The following is a 16859-nucleotide window of genomic DNA, read 5'->3' as shown; positions in this document are numbered from 1 at the left end:
AGACATGCTGTTGTTTATGCTTTGTAAAGCGCTTTGAGCATTGCCTGAAATCACTAAGTAAACATTTATTAGTGACCAACTGCATGATAGCTGGTATTGGAAAGATCGCGGCACTCATGAGGGGGCGACCCGCCTTTAGAATAAAACAGTTTTATCTAGAAGACTGGCGTGAGTGTAATATTGTATTCTAGAGTTATGTCTTTTTAATAATGTTTTAATTTAAATGCTGTTAATTTCTAAATTTGTAAAAACTTTTTAATTAGCAATAAAAAAAATATTGAGTATAGCTTTAAGACTAGAGATGTGAGAAGTCCAGCTTTCTACGCAAGACACACTTCCAAAACACTGGGCGTGGTCGGCGTCCTGTGTCAGGAATGACGCTATCCGATTGGCTGACGCTCTGATGAGTCCACAGCGTTCTAGCATCGCTCTATGGCGCCCACAACACTGAACGTAGCTTTCCCAAGTCCCATAGGCTACAGAAAAGGGCCTTTGATAATTGAAGGCCATGTTTTGAGTTGTTTATTAAAACTCTGAATATGGAGAACACTGTGTACGAACAGCTCCATCTCATACGCCGTTCTTGTGACGCATAATGTATGGGTTCGCTGGGTCGTGAGGAAGAATAAAGAGAATATTGAGGACTCCAGCTAGATCGATGCACAAACTGGATATTCAGATCGCGTGCATTCCTCCTCGCTAACCGTGCGGAATTAGAGGATGGCTGGAATTGGGAACAGTTCAACATCTGGAATGGGTGACATCATCCAGCTGAATGTCGGAGGAATGAGGTACGCTGACGTCATGACTTCTTTACATAAACTCCGAGTCAAAACAGTTTTATTTGAGATGAAATGATGTGCAGCGGCTTTTACTTTGATGTGATGCGATGAGCGCTAATATGTAACGGTAACAACCACGTCTTAAACTACAAAACACATGATTTTGAACTCGTCTTGAACAGGGCCATGAATATTATTACGTTACATAACGGGACCAAGACAATTCAGTTCCTTCATCCCCCGTTTCTACATGTCCTAAACTATATCATGATATATCCCCAAACCCTAAAATATCTTCTTAATTAAAGAAAAAATGAAACGAAACAAAAAAGTTAACAAAAAAACAAAAGAAAAAAAAACTTAGAAGATGCCACAATTTCCCTCAAAATACAATGTTTACTTAAATTATTAATACTATATACAATTGTGCTTTGCAATTATAATAATAAACAATTACAATGACACGTTTTAATTAAAAAATAATATTTTTTATTTGTTTTACTGTCGAAACAATAACTGTAAACTGCATAGATAATTTAAGCTCATGAAGTGAAAGAGAAAATAAAAAGAGAAAGAGAAGTGATTGCATCCTAAATCTTATCTACATGCTTTCAGATTTAGCACATCAAGGCAGACTCTGACATGGATTCCTGACTCTTTCTTCTCAAGGTAAGATAAGATATCTTATGTAAGATATCTTATGATAAGATATGTTTGAAGCAGCACCACAGCCTTGATCTCCCAAAATTATCACACCAGATATCCTTTGTATGCAAATTTGCTAAAGCTCTATCCATTCTTGTTGAATAATTAAACTAATGTAGTCACTATGGACATTGCATAGCTTTGTATAAATGTGTTTTTCCTGCCCAGTTTACTTAGTGGGAGAATATCAACGCTACGGGATGAAACTGGAGCCGTGAGTAGAAATATGTATCATGCTATGATTGACCCAACGTCCTAAGTTCCATTTGTACCTGTAATTGTGTATAAAAATTAAGAAAACAACAACAACAACAAGAAAATACTTAATGAATACTAAAATGTTTGATAAAAATCATTTAAAAGTTTTTCAGATGCAATAAAATTTGAATTGTTTTCCAACTCTGAATCATTTTTTTTTTCCCTATAAGATATTTATTGATAGAGACCCAACAGCATTTGCACCCATTTTAAACTTCCTTCGAACTAAAGAATTGGACATGAGGTGAGATATGATATGCCTATTTGTTATCCATTTCATATCCAAGAAAAATGTAGTATCTGTATAGTTTTTTATGTGTGTAATATTCCTGCTTTCTCTTATAGGGGGGTTAACATAAGTATCCTGCGACATGAAGCTGAGTTTTATGGGATTACACCATTAGGTATGGCATAACTGGACTAGATATATCTGTTAAAAACATATTTTTTATGATCACTTGACAGTTGCATCTATGTATAATTCTTGCCTTGTGTTTTTATTTGTCACTGATATGGTTAGTCCGCCGCTTACTGCTTTGTGAAGAACTGGAGCGATCATCGTGTGGAAGTGTGTTGTTTCATGGCTACCTCCCTCCACCAGGTAGGGTGAGAGTAGATCTGTAGAAGAAAGAGACTAAAACAGTCACTGTTTCTTCCTCTCAGCCAAATATAACTCTAACATCAGTATGTGCGTGGTATTTGTGTCCTTCAGCTCTCCCAGCGAGGAGCAGTGCTGGTGGTCAGGCTGCAGCTGTTGAGGAGCGTTCAGGCCCCAGTGGTGCAGAGGGGGGTTACCTCCGTTCCTGCCCTCAGTCCTCTCTCCCTGGACCCTCTGGGGCAGATGGACCGCAAAGACTGGGTGAGTACAAGCCGTTCAGAGACCAGATGTGGTTTAAAGATGTTTAAAGATGCTGAGTAAAAAACACATGCGTGTAAATATACCACACAAAATTTAAAAGACATGTAGACTAAAATACACATGTATGCCCATGTATGGGTTTTTGTTTTATATTTATATCATATGATAAATAGTAGTTTAGCAATATATCACACGAGCAAGAGTGCTGTTGTCCCCCCACCCCCACCCCCGCCAGAATATCTGTACATTTGTCTGTTTTTCAACAGCAGAACTGTTGTGTGTCTCAGAGCGAATCTCCAGTTTTTAACAAATAGAGTGAGCTTTTGATTCAGTGACCCATTCATAAAGATGGCCACTTGCTTTGTTCCTAAAATAATCAGCCTTTTGAATGAATTGGTAGAATGAAATGACTGACTTAATGACTCACTCATAACGACAGTGACTTGCCGCAATCTACTGGTGGTTTTAGTTTCATATTTAGAGTGTAATTTTATTTTTTTATTTACATTCATGCCTTCATGCGCATAATGTTCTGGCCACATTATAGCCTTAAAAGTTAACGTGTAGTTAATCCAAAATTGTATCAAAATATCTATTCAATGCTTTTCTTATCTAACACAATAATGACTTTGAATGATCTTTAATGAACTTCTTAGCCATATTTAGCAAGGAGGCATTAAGTTGATCAAAAGTGACAGTGAAGAAATGTATAATGCTATTAATAATTTATATTTCTAAATAAATCTGAAAAAAAAAAAAGTAACACAGCTTCCACCAAAATATTAAGCTGCACAACTGCTATATTTATATAAAATACAATAATACCCTATATATTTATATATAAAAACACACACACACACACACACACACACACACACACACACACACACACACACACACACACACACACACACACACATATATATACAGTATATATATATATATATATATATATATATATATATATATATATCTCATAATCATCACTGTATAATCAATCACCTTTGATAGAGCTTGATTGTGAGCTCAGATACTCTCAGGTTTTAGTGGAATTTGAAAGCTGTATTAATGTAGCATTAGAATTAATAGCTGTAGAATTGGACTGGATATTAGCTGTCCGAATGCAGACTGGAGAACAGCATCTGCTCCATTCTGGTATGGACAGAAAGAGAGGAGGGGGGTGGGTGTGCCATGAAGACAGTATTCCCCTTACACGCAGTAGTGCAGTAGGCAGGGTAAGGTCATTTTAAAAGGCCTTTTATGTCCTCTGTGCCCAGCAGTCATGTGAGAGAGAGAGAGAGAGAGAGAGAGAGAGAGAGAGAGAGAGAGAGAGAGAGAGAAAAGAGCTGTGAAATTCTACCAGCAACTGAAGCGCAGTGATCCAAGCTCATACCAGGCTGAAGCCCTGCAGTGTCAGGAGCAGAACCGGCACCGGAGCGCACTCTCACAGCTGATGCTGAAACTACAGCCAAACCAGCACAGCACTATCTGGCCCAACCAAATGATAAAATTACAAAAAAAAAATTACATTACCTATTGGAAAGATGCTACTAAATTACAAAAGAAGATGGAACTCCATTTACTCCTGAAAAGTGATTATAAACCAGCAGAATACCTGAGCTGTGTGAAAGAGCATAAAATGAGAAAGACCCCAACCAGATATAGACTTAGTGATCACTGTCTGGCTGTAGAGAGAGGATGGCACGGGCAGAAATGGCAGCCGCGAGAACAGAGACTGTGTTCACTGCGCTCTCAGAGAGAGGTGGAGACAGAAGGACACTTCCTGCTGCACTGTTACTATTATCACAGCATTAGATCAGACTATTTCACTAAATTACAACAATTAGAACCACATTTTATGGCATTACCAAATTCAGAAAAATGTAATCATATTTTGGAAGAAAGCTCTGGCTCGATCACAACAGCAGCAAAATATGTAACAGCCTGCCACAAACTATGAGAGTCAGCCAGTGGACAAAACTAAAGTCAGAAATATTTGTATCTTGTCTGAATGTACTGTAGGTACAAATGTACAAAGGTGTTTTTTTTGTTTGTTTTTGTCTTAATTATTTTTCTTGTTATTTCTTGTTTATATAAATGTATTCATGTATTTGTTTACTGATTGATTTATTGACTTTATTGATTATTTGTTCATTGCTAGTTAGTTGACAAGTTAACGGACAGGCCTTCTTTTTATCCATTTTATTGCATTTTGGTGCATTTATTTATCACAATGCAAAATATACTGAATATCATATAGAATCCACATCACAGAGAATTTGTATAATAATTGACAAAACAGAAAGAAACCCAGAAAGAAATGAAAATGTGTTTACAAATGAATTGTTGAAATGGTCTAAAAAGAAAGTTACTATAGTCATTAATAACAGGCAACAGCCAGCAGTTAAAACATCATAAAATGCTTGTTACTGTAGTCATATTTTTTTAATGCATATTTTAAAATGCTTTAAACTTTATTACTTAAATTATTAATACATTTTACTATCAGTATTACACTGTCCAATGCCACAGAACTGGAAATGGTGAAAGTTCATGTGCTAATTTCTTATATGAATCATAAATACCTTTAAACCAAAAAAGTAAGTGAGCATGATTGAGTTTAGTCGGAATTTTTAATGATTGTGACGACGTAGTTTTATTTGAGTTTAATGTACTACATTTAGACCTACTGGTGTTTAAACATACTGGGTTATTGTTTTGTACTTTTTATGTTGAAATAGGATCACCAGTGGACCCTAGAAAGGTGCTGATTGTGGCTGGCCATCATAACTGGATTGTAGCTGCTTATGCACATTTTGTCATCTGCTACAGGTAAAGCTACAATATCACATGACTTTGAAATATAAAATAATAAAGGTTATACTCACCATAGGTTGACTGTGATTGTTCTTTAGGATAAAGGAATCATCAGGCTGGCAGCAGGTGTTTTCCAGCCCTTATCTGGACTGGGCCATTGAGCGGGTGGCCCTTAATGCTAAAGTTGTGGGCGGCCCACATGGAGATAAAGACAAGATGGTGGCAGCGTCATCGGAGAGCAGCATTATTTTGTGGAGTATCCAGGACGGAGGGAGCGGAAGTGAAATAGGTGTGAGGACAGAACAGAAATGAAATGCACAGTCGCTCGTGTGTAGATTTTGTGAGATAATGTTTCTCTGTCTTTGTGAAGGTGTGTTCAGTCTCGGAGTACCCGTTGACTCTCTGTTTTTCATTGGGAGTCAGCTGGTCGCCACCAGTCACACGGGGAAGGTAGGAGTGTGGAACGCCGTCACCCAGCACTGGCAGGTAAAGCAATTCAGATTTTATACTACAACAGTCATGCCAGTTTAATTTTTTTTCATTAACAAGCATATAATCAGGTTTCATATTTGATTATGTCGTTCGCAATATATCACTTGTACAGGTGCAGGATGTGGTGCCCATCACAAGCTGTGACACCGCTGGCTCCTTTCTCTTGCTGGGCTGTAATAACGGCTCAATTTACTATATTGGTAAGCTGCTTATCTTCTCTCAACTGCAGTGCATTTATTTTTATATGACATGAGTCATTAATGAGATGTAAAACCGGCAGTAACAGAATCAGTGTTGAAAATGTAATTAAAATTGCATAAAGACATCAGTTTAATTAATTTCACATAGTTAATAGGTTATAAACTCATATACAATTCATCATCCAAATGTAGTTCTGTGATCCACGTGTTTGAAGTTTATAAAGTTTTGTCAAATTTTAAAGGGATGGTTCACCCAAAAATGTAAATGTTGTCATTACTTACCCTCAAGTTGTTCCAAACCTGAATGAGTTTCTTTCTTCTGTTAAACACAAAAGAAGATATTTTAAAGAATGTTGGTAACCAAACAGTTGACAGTAGCCATTGAATTCCATAGTAAGAAAAAAAATACTATGGAAGTCAATGGGTGCCTTCAACTGTATGGTTACCAACATTCTTTAAAATATCTTCTTATTGTACATGAAATATGTTAAATGAGAAGATGATAAAGGAAAGACTTAACTAACCTTATTCTCTCCACTCTCAGACATGCAGAAGTTTCCGCTGAGAATGAAGGATAATGACTTGTTGGTGACAGAGCTGTACCACGACCCATCAAATGATGCCATCACAGCCCTCAGTGTCTACCTGACTCCTAAAACCAGTGCGTCCAGTGATGGTTAATTACTCAGTGAAGTGTTGGTGAGTCTGATCAGTCACTGATCTCACTGTGTTTGCAGGTGTGAGTGGGAACTGGATTGAGATAGCTTACGGAACCAGCTCAGGGGCCGTGCGTGTCATCGTTCAGCATCCAGAGACCGTTGGATCTGGTCCACAGCTCTTCCAGACCTTCACTGTCCACCGCAGCCCCGTCACTAAGATCATGCTCTCTGAAAAACACTTAGTTTCAGGTACAAACTACACAGACACTGGACAGTATAATGAAAAATGATGGTGATCTATAATTTTGGCCTTGTTTTGTTGAAGTGTGCGCTGACAATAATCATGTACGCACGTGGACGGTGACTCGGTTCAGAGGAATGATCTCCACTCAGCCAGGATCTACTCCACTGGCCTCCTTTAAAATCATCTCACTGGAGGAGACAGAGAGCCACAGCAGCTATTCCTCCGGCAATGACATCGGTGAGAGATTTGATTGTAGATTTCCTCCATATCAGGAAGTGAAGGTACAAGAACTGTACAAGCTGCTATTTTCCTCCATTGTCCTGTGAGCTGAACTGCTGTTCTAATCATGTGCTGTTTCTATTCAGGTCCATTTGGAGAGCGAGACGACCAACAGGTGTTCATTCAGAAAGTCATTCCCATTACCAACAAACTCTTTGTTCGTCTCTCCTCTACGGGGAAGAGGTACGTGTTGAATCATAGACTGTAAAAAAAAATATATAGCAGTTGTGCAGCTTAATATTTTGGTGGAAGCTATGATACATTTTTTTTTTTTTCAGATTTATTTAGAAATAGAAATGATTTATAGCATTATAAATGTCACAACTGTCACTTTTGATCAAGTTAATGCATCCTTGCTAAATATGGCTGAGAAGTTAAATAAAGATCATTAAAAGTCAATATTGTGTGATAAGAAAAGCATTGAATAGATATTACAAAAAGTAGCTTTAGAAATAAATATTTTGATACAATATTGAATTAACTACACGTTAACTTTTAAGGCTATAATGTGGCCATATCATTATGGGCAGGAAGAATTTGAATAATTTTTTTTTTATTATACTCTACATATGAAACTAAATCACCAGTAGGTTGCGGTGAGTTTTTGTGTTGAAATACACATGATATGCAAAATAAGTATCCCTTTATTTAGAATTATGAGTGTACTATTAAAAATACCTCAATATCGCCGACGTGGCATTTGATTTAACATGGCCTGTCACTGCTGTCAATTATGATACAAATCTTAGCTAAAATGTATATCATACAATATAACAAATAACACTTGGAAAAAAAAGAATATTCTAATATATACACACATATATTTCATTGTTAACAGTAGTTTATCTTAAAGTGCCCCTATTACGCTATTTTAAAGTTTCCTAATGTTGTTTTGGAGTCTCCTACAACATGTTTACATGCATCAAAGGTCAAAAAACTGTTTCATTTTCTCATAATATACATTTGCACATCACCACAATTTCAATGATTCCCAAACGACAGATGAATCAATCTCTCTAAATCCCTCCTTTCCGCAAGCTACTCTGCTCTGATTGGCCAGACAGCTCAGTCTGTTGTGATTGGTCTACCGCGTACAGCGCGCGTGTCGAAAACCAAAACGCTTCCTACACCGTAAACTAAACACAGTAACGAACAATGACGTCGATTTTACCATATCAATCTGAGAGAGAGTGCGATGATGAAACACTGGAAGTTTTATGTAATAGTGGCCCACAACTGATTAGCAGAAGTATTTCAGTAAGACAGTAATAATGTGATTTAACCAGTTAGCAGGAGACCACAATATACAACTCAAAACAAAGTATTTTGAACACCATCTTTCAAGATCAAGCGATATGCAAATCCTGCATTGAACTCCGAGATTTGAGAAGTCGTCGTCAGTAAAATAAAGGGAATAAAGTTTAGGATTATTCTGCTGTGATTTCGTGGTAAAGATGAATTTTAACCACTGATTCTTCACGTTCGTCCTTGGGAAGTGTAAAAAAAAACTGCCTTTCCCTTTACATTGTAGAGCACAGCGTCTTCTCGACATGATGCTATCCAGTATCCACAGGAATCAGCTGCAGTGTTTGAGGAGGTTACATTTTTTCCTGGTGTCTGCACGCGCAATAAGTGGGCGGGCAATCTGCTAATGTTTCGTCTTGGCATCACAACGAAACTGCTTATGACTCGTTTGAAAAACGATTCATTTCATTGACTTAGAGTCGACTCTTACTTTTGGAAGACAATAACTTTAAATACAGTGCACTTTCAGATTTAAAACTTTGCAGGATGTTGTCATTCACTTAGAGCTATGTAACACACTACATGTAAGGTCATTTTCAAAAATCCATAATAGGGGCACTTTAAAAAATAGAACTGTTTTGTGAAGGGTTACCCAGCACTAATTGATATAATATAAAAATTGTAAATTAATGAATGAATTATTTTTGTATTGATGTTCTTCTATCTGTATTTCAGGATCTGTGAGGTGCAGTCTGTAGATGGGACTACAATCACTTGTTTTACAGTGCGGGAGTGTGAGGGCTCGAGCCGCATGGGCTCCAGGCCACGCCATTACCTCTTCACTGGCCATGCAAACGGGAGCATTCAGATGTGGGATCTCACCACCGCCATGGACACAGTCAACAAGAGCCTTGATGATAAGGCTAGGCGTGAGCCAGGTCTGATTATTACTGTACTGGAAAAAAGGTACATCTAAAAAGCCTATTGGATTAATTTTAAAGGATGTTACCTGTTTGCAGAGGTGGGAGGTCCTACTGAGGAGGAGCTGCTGAAGCTGCTTGACCAATGTGATTTGAGCACATCTCGCTGTGCCACGCCCAACATTAGCCCCGCCCCCTCAGTGCTGCAGCACAGCCGGCTGCGAGAGTCCTGCTCCAGGTACTAGAGTCCAAAGTCGGAATTATTGGAATAAAACTGCACCACAAGATTTAACTCCATGCCAATTTTGTACAGTATTTGGGAGCTAGATGAAATTTCTAATTGTGCAAATGCTGATTTTGCTGTCATTACGATATTCAAGCTCAAACAATGATAAAATTCAGCATGTGTGAATAGCTTTGGTACCAAAAAAGTTTACGTTTTATATTTTAATTTATTTGGATTTGACGTGAACAGGTCTTAAAAAAATGTTTCACCAAATAATTTACCCCATAGTGATCACAGCTGTTAAAAGAGCCATACAACTAAATGACTGCCGCTATATTCCTAGTCTTCTTTATGTGAAGGGACCAAGTTTTGGGTGTTTTTCACCCATAAATCAAAATTTTGGATCCCACATACATTTATTTTGTCACATTTTATCACATATGTAGTAATCTTCAATAATGTGAGAATATGAGACTTTAAGAGTATGAGAATATGGCTTTAATAGCAATTCAACCATTTGTTTTTTAATTTAAAAGCACAGATTTAAAAATTGACAAATGTTTATAGCAGACACACAAGATCATCCTATATTTCAGTCCTTTCCTCACTGAAAGCTCTCAGATGACTAAGAATATACTGCATATTATGCATATGCTACTTTTTTACTCATTTCTGGCCTTTTCGAAGACAGACATGGTCATTATAAACTGTCGTATGGAAAAGATCTACAAAAATATACATTTTAAGTAATATCGTAAGTGAATAATGTAAATAAATAATGACATTCGTTACATTTTTTGGGTGAGCAATTCCTTTAATGTTCTTAATGAATCTTGAGATTAACTTTTGTCACCATATCCACTTTATTTTGCAACACGGAAGTAAGCTATTTTCTGTGAATGTGCAATACTTCCGATTCATTAGCTGCTCTATAGGTAAATAATTAGAGGCATAACAAAGTGCAGTAAATGGTAAAACTATTTGTGCTACAAACCACTGAGTTTATGATTATAACAATATGTTAATAATATAGTAAGAAATACCAGTTTGCAATATCAAGCAGCATAACAAGCTGTTTTAAATAGCTGGATGACACTGGAAGCCAGATACATTTTGCACCAACTCTTACGTTAAAATACAATATTAGCAATACAATATTTTGTCATTTTTACAGTCTCCAGCTGCAGGCTCAGGAGCCCATCTTTGAGACAGCCACATACGGAGCCCTGCGGCCGTACCGAGAGAGCCCTTTGCTGGCCCGTGCTCGACGCACAGAGAGCTTCCACAGCTACAGAGACTTCCACAGCTTAAACCTCACCAAAGCCCTGCTGGAGAACCATGGACAGTGCGGATCCACCGAGGACGAGATACGCCAGTCCGCAGGGGAGAACAACATTGAGGACGCAGACAAAAGGAACTCTACTTTGGATCTTTGGGGGTCTAGAGCTTCCGAAACCCAGTCTGCAGCCGCACGTAAACCCCCAGACAGCCCTGGAGACCAGCGACGAAGAGTTCATTTGATGGAGGAGGGGGCTGCGGACTACAGAGCGGAGGGGGGGAGGAAGAAAGGGACATTTGAAGCGAATTTTCTAAGTAGGAAAAAGGCACCTCCGGTTCCACAGCTGAGCCCCCCACCCACAACAGCTGATGGAGGGGGCAGCGACTCGTCCAGCACCCCCTCACCCTCGCCAACTAAAGTGGCCACATCCCCACGCCATCGCAAGGGCCCTGACGCTGCATGTGAGTGATGCTTTACTCAGATTTGTCATACACAGAGGTCATACCAAATACAATAATCTCAAGGTATTTCAGAAGAGAAGCGTTTCAGGATGTAGATGTGAATGTCGATCATAAGGTTTGGCAGGACGGCAGCTGGCAGCTAAAAAACTCACTGTGTACAGAACTAAAGGGAAAATCCTCCACAGAAATGGCCGCTTGGCTTTTCTTCATGTGTCTTGTTTACTAGTTTAGATTTTATTTTGTTCTCTTATCTGCTTTTTACAAGCTTAAAAATTAGATACATTTGCCTAAAGTTCACTGGAGCAAATAAAAAAAACCTGACTTGTCGCAATCAATTTTATTCGACTAATTCGAGTAATGGGGCCTCAATTATAAAATCTTGCGTAGAAACCATCCTACATTTGGTCCAAGATCATTTCTCAAAAGTGTGATTTAGAGAAAAGTCTCTCCTCCAGATGTGAAATCTATACATCGCAAACGATCTTGAAATTGTGCGCACCTGAATGGTTTCAGATCTCCGCCTTGTATTGTCATTAACAAGAACACCAGTCCAAATCCTTAACTTGAGAGTGAAGCAAGAATTGCTTAGACTAAATTCACCCTCGTATCATTTAAAACCCATTTCTTTCATGGGTCAACAAACGATACGTTTATCACAATGTCTGGGGTGCTCTCTTCCATACAATGAACGCGGATGGAGAGCAGGGCTTCTCAAACTCCATAAAGATTAGAGAATGTACTGTACAATAAAAAAACTTTAAGTGGTCCATTCGGCTAATACTTTATAGTCAGAGGTCTGTCTGAGGAACAGAATGAAGTTGAAGTTACAATTGAAAGCCTTGTCTTGATAATCTGTGTTGACATCCGAGGTCCTCATTTGCTATCATTGTATGGAAATGATCAGTTTGGATACTCTGCTCCTTTAAACATGGGTTGAAGTACATGTAGGCAGATTTTTGGTAGACTATTGCTTTAATGGCTTGCTATTCTCTTATAAATTGTTGCTTTTTTTAAAATGCTACTGTCCACTAACGGTACCTTCAAAACACTATGATGCACTTTATTGTCTGTCTTTACATCCCTTTATAAAGGATTGAAAAGGTGAACTTCAACTAATGATCAGGTTTGAAGTGCAGGTTAGACTCCACTGCTGCTGCCGTTCAAACGGTTTGCTCTCTGTGAACTTTCAGCATGCGTCTGCAGGACATTTTTTTCTTGCTCTATCTATTTTTGGGATTCATTCAGTGCCTTTTGGTTAATTAAGATGCCGCGAGAAATCAAAACAGATTTCGCTTTTTTCCTGATGTGAGGGTTGGGTTAGTTGGATTATCCCATTATGCAACTTGTTTAAGTGAAGCCAAATTTACAATTCAGCTCACAGAATAAGACACTTCTCAAGAAAAGAGAGAAAAAGGAAAAAGCATGTTTAAAGACAGCTGCCAGTTTTAAAGGTAATGCACAATTCAAAATAAAAAGTACAATTTGTACTAATGGATTTTCTCTGTATTTAAAATGCAAACGTCTAATGTCTAAATTAATCAACATGTTGTGAATAATGTCATTACAAAGCATAATTTTATAATTTGCATTTCAACTTCTGTTAATAAGAATACATGGTAATGGATTATTTATATTTGACATGGATCTTATTTTGCATTGTGATGAGCATGGTCACTTTTCCCCAGCCATTACACTTTGTGTACAGGATATATATCCTACCAGAGAGAAATATACAGTATATCAGTGATACATATCCAATATAGGCTATTAATATAGTTATATGTTGCAAGTGAGATTATTATTTTAATTGTAACTAAATAGAAGCCTTTAACAAAGTGTGTACTTACTATGATGGGAATGATGAGATCTCATCAATGCTATGCAATAAGTGTAAACATTTTATTGACATTAGGCCACATAGCCTGAAATTTAATAATGAGTAAAAGAAAAGCAGAAAGTTCTTTGGACAACAGCATGAAGCTAGAAAAATGAATGAAAATAATTACCCCTTGGAAAATCTGCACGTTTAACCTGTCAAGTCCTAAAATTATGTTGCTCATAAATCTATAAAATCCTTTTTAAGGATTAAAAAAAGAAAAACTGGTTTGCTGGTGTATTAATCTTTTTATATATATATATATATATATATATATATATATATATATATATATATATATATATATATATATAACAAAATCGGATATGCATACATTTGTTTTTGATAAAATAAATAAATAAATTTTTTTTGTCTCTATCCACTAGTCCTAACTATGAAATAACTTTTGTGAGCAGTCTAAAATTAGTCTCATTACATTTTTTTTTTCCATTGAACATTTCGAAAAAGATTCCCATGTCATTTATTTTCTCTCTGATATTTTTCAGTGATGGGGAATATTAAATTGACAAGAGTATGATACTTTATGCTTGCATTCAGAAATAGTCACAACCTGATTTATGTTTTCAGCCTGGATACTGTATGATTTCATCTCCAGGCAACATCTTCATTTCAATATGCAGATTAGGTATGTTATATCTAACAAGACTGCTTTATGTTTTATCATATCAAGACTGTTTTATCTTACCTGCTGCGCAGATCATGGTGTGGCTTAAAGAGAAAATTACAGCTCATGCTACATGAAATATGGAAAGAAATATGTGAAAATGGTACAGTACATGCACTGCAGATTGGTACTCAGCTTCTGTACATCTCCAGTGGCACAATAAAGTAACCAAACAGAACTGACTCTTTGCTTTTTTTAATAAGTATGGAAACATCAACATTACAAGCACAACTTTTTTACATTTCACAACTTAGATCAATGATTGTCCATATATAGGAGCACTTGTTCCATCGTACAATACACAATAACCACACAAACCTCTGATTAATCTTAGCGTAAGCTGTTTTACAAAAAAATAAAAATAAATTATTGCAACAATAAATAATACTGACCATCTTTTAAAAAAAATACATGTAAAAATATGATTTTTTAGGATAGTGCCATTTCAATTGTACTAATATCTATGTGAAATAATAATGACGTGTATAAATATATTCACACTTGACAGGTTTAAAACAACCTATGAAAAACATCCACATGTGACATTGATGAACATTTTTGCAGTTTAACTTGACATTTAAGACACTTTGTCCATTGGCATCATCACAGTTACGTACACACTACTGCTCAGTCTAGCAGGCACAACACCACGTTAGCTGTCATTTCCATTAACTCTTTCCCCGCCATTGACGGACTTTTCCAGCTTTCCTTGTTTTCACTGCTATACGATAGGGGGCGCTATTACGCATCTTCTAAAAGGGTACTGAAGTTCCGGATCAAAACACAGGCAAAAAGAAGCAGAAACAAGCCATAAAAGCATTGCTTTAGCACGTTGTAGTCTTTGAAAAAAACCCCCCCGCAATTTTCTCAGCTTTCTGTTCAAAATATTGCTTTTTGTTTGTTTGTTTTGTTGAAAACCAAAAGCTCTGTATTTTCTTTTGATATATGGCATGTTCAGATATTTATACAACAAAATATTCTAGGGGCCATGAAAGTTTTGTGCTGGCGGTGGCTGGCAATTATTATAATTTTTTTTTTAAATGCTGGCAGGGAAAGAGTTAATACAGATAGTCTAGGTCTAGGATGTGTCTACTGGATTGATTATCTTCCTCATTCATGTGTCTGTAGAGACAGAAGAAATGGACTTCCTCTCTATGTTGGCATGAATAATTCGGAGACTCAGTTCATTAATACTTTATGATTGCGGTAATATTTCATAGCTACACAGCCATTCATAAGACTCCATTTAAAGCTATAATACTTCAGTGCTATTTTAAGAACAGTTTGCTTCCTCTCTGCATCAATGCTAAGCACATTTTACAGCAAAGATCATCTATGTCCGATAATATGTACAAGTATGAAATCAGACTAAACTAAATTTCAATAGAAGTATAGTTCCAGATCAATTTAGTCTATCATTTAAGTTGTTACCTCTCCAAAAGAATTTTTTATGCAAATTAGTAATTTTTTTTTTTTTTTTGAGGTGGCACCAGTGGTAGTGGTCTCACTTGACGCTCTACATAAGACATACGTAACCAAAGGGGGGTGGGGGGTTAGGTATTAAGAATCATTTCGATAACTTTTTTAATGTCCCATTGGAAAAAGGTCATAAGAGTTTTGGGGCGACATGACGAGGGGTAAATAATGCCAATTTTCAGTTTTTGCAAATGATCCATCACTGTAATGGATTTTGTACCTCCAACAATACCGCAAGATAGTTATAAAAGATTTTTTTTTTTAAACTTGGGAAATTCTATTTAAAATCCACTTAGCTTAAAAAAAATCAAGTTTGAATGGGCATTACGCTTCTGGGGCCGGATTCATAAAACATTCTTAAGAAAAAAATTATTCTATTCCCCAAAATTCCTTTTTTCTTAAGGTTGTTTTTAAGATGAATTGATTGAATTGCACTTAGGAACATTCTTACGAACTTCTTAGAATTTATCTTAAGAATTTTCTCGTGAATCCAGCCCCTGGGTCTATGAGGAAAAATCAAGGCTTGTGAGTGTGTGAAACCCTGAAAATTCTTTTAAACAAAATAAAAGGAATAGTAATGTAAATAAGTCATTCTATGATTAATATGGAAGCAATGAAGTCAGAGGTAGTCAATATGCACTTGCACTTACACTAACACATCTCTGACAAATTATGAAAAATTCCAGCATTATGAAAAACAGATATTTTCCTGTTACATTCCACTATGTTTTATCATGGACAAACCAATATACTATCACTGCCTTATTTTATTGTTGTAAATGTGAAATTCACTCATCTGCAGAATAAGTTGGAGAAGAATTCTATTCCCAAGGACGTTCTCCGTATGAAGGCTTTACAAGTGAGTGTCTGTAAACATGGTTTGCTCCTTCTTCACTGAGCTGTAGCTTTTAATAGTCTCCCCAAACTCCTCATCACCCACATACTGCAAAAAGATAATAGTCATCATCAGCCATGACAAATCCTTATCCAGGAAAAATGACTAGGGCTAAATAAAACTGTTGGTAAGCAATGGCAGAAGTGTTTACAGTAATATACAAATACATGTAAATGCAATGTTGTACTATGCACAACATTCTCACTGTACTATGTCTGGAATACTTGATTCTGATTGATCAGTTGTGGTATTCTTCTGTTATATGTTACTAAATATTTTAGTAAAATGTCTACTGTACTGTATAATTGAACGTTGTCTTTGCCAAACAATTTCCTACATTACCTTTCAAATCGGTATGATTTTTTTTAATGATTTTGAAAGAAATCTCTTGTCCACCAAGGTTGCATTTATTTGATACAAATACAGTAAAAACAGTAACATTATGATATATTATTAGTTTAAAATAAGAGTTTTATAAGTTTAAAATGTTTTTACTATATT

General features: G+C 36.6%; 2 protein-coding genes across 2 annotated transcripts in view; one reads left to right on the top strand and one right to left on the bottom strand.

Moving 5' to 3' along the window:
• Positions 1 to 386: 386 nt before the first annotated feature.
• kctd3 (potassium channel tetramerization domain containing 3) lies at positions 387 to 13562 on the top strand. The gene is made up of 18 exons (XM_082142647.1): positions 387 to 791; positions 1398 to 1451; positions 1656 to 1701; positions 1916 to 1989; positions 2091 to 2149; positions 2266 to 2346; positions 2458 to 2604; positions 5346 to 5436; positions 5520 to 5710; positions 5792 to 5907; positions 6026 to 6113; positions 6658 to 6774; positions 6851 to 7021; positions 7098 to 7253; positions 7382 to 7478; positions 9276 to 9478; positions 9560 to 9698; positions 10861 to 13562. The coding sequence occupies exons 1-18, from the start codon at positions 721 to 723 to the stop codon at positions 11432 to 11434; spliced, it is 2475 nt and encodes an 824-aa protein (XP_081998773.1). The 5' UTR covers positions 387 to 720; the 3' UTR covers positions 11435 to 13562.
• A 42-nt stretch (positions 13563 to 13604) lies between these two features.
• The window catches only part of ush2a (Usher syndrome 2A (autosomal recessive, mild)), a 209485-nt gene continuing 206230 nt past the window's right edge, over positions 13605 to 16859 (bottom strand). The window contains exon 73 of the mRNA XM_082142594.1: positions 13605 to 16406. Within this exon, the coding sequence (XP_081998720.1) occupies positions 16317 to 16406 (90 nt within the window). The 3' untranslated portion in view covers positions 13605 to 16316. The remainder of the gene's footprint in view (positions 16407 to 16859) is intronic.

Source organism: Leuciscus leuciscus, assembly GCF_965113295.1.
Source record: "Leuciscus leuciscus genome assembly, chromosome: 17".
NCBI lineage: Eukaryota > Metazoa > Chordata > Actinopteri > Cypriniformes > Leuciscidae > Leuciscus > Leuciscus leuciscus.
This window is presented reverse-complemented; position numbering and strand designations above follow the sequence as displayed.

What these genes read in the sequence shown, in the direction of transcription:
- kctd3 (XM_082142647.1), top strand. Translation starts at nt 721, where the DNA reads ATGGCTGGAATTGGGAACAGTTCAACATCTGGAATGGGTGACATCATC. An exon ending in CTACCTGACTCCTAAAACCA is followed by an intron (nt 6,775 to 6,850) that starts GTGCGTCCAGTG and finishes CTGTGTTTGCAG; the next exon opens with GTGTGAGTGGGAACTGGATT. An exon ending in TGAAAAACACTTAGTTTCAG is followed by an intron (nt 7,022 to 7,097) that starts GTACAAACTACA and finishes GTTTTGTTGAAG; the next exon opens with TGTGCGCTGACAATAATCAT.